Below are 4,573 nucleotides of genomic sequence, written 5' to 3'. Positions count from 1 at the left end.
TTTGTGGAGGTCCTTATAGCTACACTATCAAATTTGGGGTCCTTAAAACTACATTGTTGCTTATTTTAGGTCCTTATTGTTGGGTTTACTCGATAATGAATGGTATGAATGGTAAAGCGATATCATCCAAATAATTATGAACAGGAAGTCAAGAAGAAAAAGCAGAAATAGATGGTAAAGTGTACAAGTCACAAACACAAGATTGAATAGTTGTGGCTTGGGACACAAGTCTCTTTTTAACAACTTTGACAAATGACAACAGACTTCCTTATTAGATAGATATCCCCACTCCACTAGCTCTCTGCCTCTCTCTATACCTAATATGCGTTGACTTTGACTTTATAATTTTCATTTTTCACATCACTAATTTACCATCGTTTCCGGGTTTTCATGTCGGAAATTGATTGTGGGACTATAACTGAGAGGCAGATACTGGGTGTCCAAATATGTTTCTGATGATGCAGTACAGGGGACCCTGGTTCTGTAGTTTTTACAGAGAATTTACGGTTACCGGGTTATGGTAACGACAATACAGCTTCATAAACAAACTATAAGGTCAGAATTCAGAAAGCAGGCAACGCTCGGTAAACTAATTTGAATACAGTGTTAATCTAATGCTTTCTGATGGGTTCATTAGTGTGACTTGTGAGATGTCAGAGACGGTGCAACATCAGCTGACTCGACTGCAAAAAAGTTCCATGATTTTGGATAAGATGAAATGGCTGAGTGTCGTGCAGTGCAAGAAGGTTGGAGTGTGGGACTCGGTGACACGCAGCCAAAGTGAAGTATCAAAGTAACTGATCTAAAGCGCAAAAGAAACAACCAATTGGGTACAATTGTGCATCCTCAAACATAACACCCAGAAAGTAACCATAACAGGCTATCGTGCTACATCACGAAATCAACAGAGAAGACAAGCAGTCAGTTTTAAGCTTTATGCTTTCAGCACTACCAAAAATATGAGTCATAATGACAAGAAGCTAATTATAACGACCCATGCCTACACAAAACCATCATGACAAAGACTCAACGCGAAAAGGTAGTCCGTAACCCAGGTGCCTCTTATAATTCTATTTCAAACAAAAATGAAGTACAAACAGACCACGGGATTAAATTAAATAACAGTCTCTGATTTGATCGCAGTGAAACAATCCAAAATCAAAATGAGATCCAATACTAATGATTAGTATGCCAAACTGGAAGAGTAAGCAACAGCCATTAACTCGTTACCAGAACAAAAAATGACTTCAAAACATGCTTTTTAGCAAATCATTAACAATAAATGATAATAAAAAAATTAATACAGTAGAAGACTCTGTACAAAGGGTAACTTAATGACAACATTATGTGATACGTCCACACGGCATTCAAATACGCCTCTATCTAAGCGGAATAAGAGGAGAGGGGGCGAATATATGCACTCTTACCTCTAGAATAAAATCAGTAAATAGTCATCTCCGGAAAACCAGTATAAGAATATAACTGAATCAACAGTTAGCTACATCACACTAATTCAGAAGTGCATACAATCTAACGAAAAAAAAAGGGATTGCAATCAACTGAGAGGCTGAATGCAATAGAGGATTCTCAAATCTCAACTAATATAGCATGGTGTTAATGAACAATGAGAATATGGTACAATAATATTACAACGTCATATGAACATCAGCTACTAACATAAACAAAAAACAAACCGAAACAAAACAAAAAAAAATAAAAACAATCTTACCTATATTTACACCCAACAGCTATGGCAATGAAAGTCAAAATTGTTATCTGGACATCAGCTTCTGCCTGCTGGAGTAAGCTGCCCAACATTGTCAGCTAGATTATTAGCATTCCTGATATTCCACCAGTAACTTCCATGATCTATCAATCTACTGTCTTTCTCCTTCACTCCAGGGTCTTTTCTTTCAGATTGCACTTCCTGTGCGTCGGAGGAACCGGGATTTTCAGTCAAAAACTGCTCCCAAAACACATCATTTACTCTTTTTGGAGCTTCGTGATCTTTCCGTTGAACAGCAGGTGCAGGAGGATCAGAATTAACATCAATTTCCGACAAATTACATGCGACGTCAAAATTAAGTTGTGTGTAAGAGATTGCTGGACTCTCCACACAAGTTGAGGATTCCGCCAACTCCAAAGGTGAAATCTTGTGCATATATTCTTCTCCTACTTCATGAACTAAATTCTCCCAGAACACTAAACAAGATTCTAGCCTCTCCAAGATTGTCGTATCTAAATCCAAAGTGTAGGCATCATCAGGACTTCCTCTTCTACTTGTCCGTAAACTACCCATACTATCTTCGTTGGTTATATCATCATGAAACTGGTCAGGCCTAGAAGCCCGTCTCTTCCTATCGTGGTCTTCTAATTGAGGCACAATATTTCCAAGGTCGGGTTTCTGCAATATACGCGATAAGTAAGAGACTAAATTTGACTGACATTGTTCCATATATTGCAGCCGCTCCTTCGTTAATTGCACCTCTGACGCAATACCCAACTCGTCCTGCTTCTGTCTTTGTGATTCTGAAAGAAGCAGCTCTTTTTCATGTCTTAGCCGCTCAATATCATCCTTATATTTCTGCCTTTCGGAATCAGTTACAGGATTAGAGCTCACGTTCCCTTGCAGAGTACTCATAGAGTGACTGTGAACCGGCTTTCGCCTATGTATGTTTTTCAGAAGGTGCGGTTGCCCTCTTATAAAATCATCATTTTGAAACTCCCATTGTTCCGGATCAACTTTCCTAAAACCCTGCAAATGCGGAAGTAAACACAAAATAAGAATACTACGACTTAACCCAATGTATCAAGAGCTCATGCAAATAACGGGGAAAGGGAGTCTAATAAACGCAGCCTTGGACTGTGTTTGAATACAGAGATGCTGAAGCTATTTCCAAAATAATGCATGACGAAAATAACCATAGAACAAAAATATTACTAACTCGAAAAAAACAAAAGTTCTCTCAAAATAATTCTCAATTCCACTTACATAAGTGTTCAATTGTCTGATGAAGCTTGAGAAGTTGTTGTGTTTAAAGAACTTGGGCAACAAATCCCTGGAAAACTCAGGAGGGCTCCACACAATGAAGCTTTTATTATTCAAACTCCACGAAACAATCGAGTCACTAGAGGGATCATCCACCATCTCATAAGTCTTTGTAAGGAATGGAGGCAAAGCATTCGATCCACCTTGAGATTCATCCATCATTAATACAGATCCCTGGTTATAGCTCATCAAATTCCACTATCACCAAAACTATAACTGGATTCGCACTCAAAGTCAAACCCCGGTATCTAAACTATAATCAAACAATCAAAATCGATTCACATGAAATTCTGTATTTCACAAACTGATTAGAGATATCTACAACTCGATTCCACTCGACGCCGGACTCGGGTATCTAAGCTGAAATCAATCAAAATCCTCAGGGGCACCAACTCATTCACATGAAACTCAATTATTTCACAAACTAAACCAATTTTTAGCTGAAAATTAGCCAAAACCCACCTCCTAAATTGCTAAAAATTGGAGCTTCACAACATCATAATCATTTTTTTCCTGGGAATCAATAATTTTAACTTCTAACACCCAATTCTGCTGAAATCAAATCAAAACCAATTCCCAAACCAAAAAAAAAATCAACTTTAGCAAATCACCCTTTTTATCAATCTACCAAAAGTTCCACTTTCAGCAATTCCTTCATAAGACAAGAGAAAAACAAGAGTTAATTAAATCACCATGGATTTGACAATTCAACCAATTCATGAAAACAAAGAACAAAGAGAATACTTTTAGGGGAAAAAGTCGTTAAAAGTACTGTAAAATCAAAGTATAATGAATATTATAAAATCCCAGTACAAATGAAAATGACAAACTAAAGTAACTCACCAGATTATGAGTGCACATCAACTGTTCGACGATTTGTTTGAAAGAAAATGAAGCTTAATTTCAGAAACTGAGATCAACCCAGATGAATTCAGTAGATTAATTTCACTAATTGCTCTTAATAATTAAGATTTATCAGCTGTATTTTTTTGGGATTGTGATGGATTCTGTTATTTTAGGGTTTAATATGACTGAAGTGTTTATTGCAGAATAATGTTTACCCAGAAAAAGGAAGAAAAGAAGCATTTTAAGGATTAAATAAAATTCATGTGACTTGATGTGATAATATAACAGTATTTATTTATTTATACCGTCCTTAACTTAAGACGATCTTCAGATGCCGAGAGTTCTTAAGTTAAGACGGTTTTAAGTAAAACGAACGGTTAAAATTAAGGAATTAGAATTGAGTGTCTTATTCAATAATCTTGGTTGGTTAGTACTTAGTTGGCAAATAATATTCAATCGTCATCAAATTGTTACATATCCTAATGCTTGATGTACTATTGACGTATGTGCTTTGCACTTTGGTAGTTATCTCCTTAATTATTGCTTGGCTAGCTAATTTTTTTACTTTGAGGGACTTGATTGGCTAGCTACTTGTGCGTTCATTAGAGAGCGGATTATCGAATTCATTTAATTTAGTTTTAAAAAATTATATTATATCGGGATAAGAAGCTGAGATAA

General features: G+C 36.4%; 1 protein-coding gene across 2 annotated transcripts; it reads right to left on the bottom strand.

Annotated features, from left to right (window-relative positions):
- Positions 1-1,584: 1,584 nt before the first annotated feature.
- On the bottom strand, positions 1,585-4,173 carry LOC141592843 (heat stress transcription factor A-4c-like). Of its 2 annotated transcripts, none has more exons than XM_074413705.1 (3): positions 3,893-4,173; positions 2,993-3,701; positions 1,585-2,755 (listed from the first exon to the last, which is right to left on the bottom strand). In XM_074413705.1, the coding sequence occupies exons 2-3, from the start codon at positions 3,236-3,238 to the stop codon at positions 1,784-1,786; spliced, it is 1,218 nt and encodes a 405-aa protein (XP_074269806.1). In that variant the 5' UTR covers positions 3,239-3,701; positions 3,893-4,173; the 3' UTR covers positions 1,585-1,783. The 2 variants fall into 2 exon arrangements, with proteins under 2 accessions (XP_074269806.1, XP_074269805.1); XM_074413704.1 differs by having other exon boundaries at positions 2,993-3,223.
- Positions 4,174-4,573: the final 400 nt, after the last annotated feature.

The sequence above is a fragment of the Silene latifolia genome, chromosome 7 (genome assembly GCF_048544455.1).
Source record: "Silene latifolia isolate original U9 population chromosome 7, ASM4854445v1, whole genome shotgun sequence".
NCBI lineage: Eukaryota > Viridiplantae > Streptophyta > Magnoliopsida > Caryophyllales > Caryophyllaceae > Silene > Silene latifolia.
This window is presented reverse-complemented; position numbering and strand designations above follow the sequence as displayed.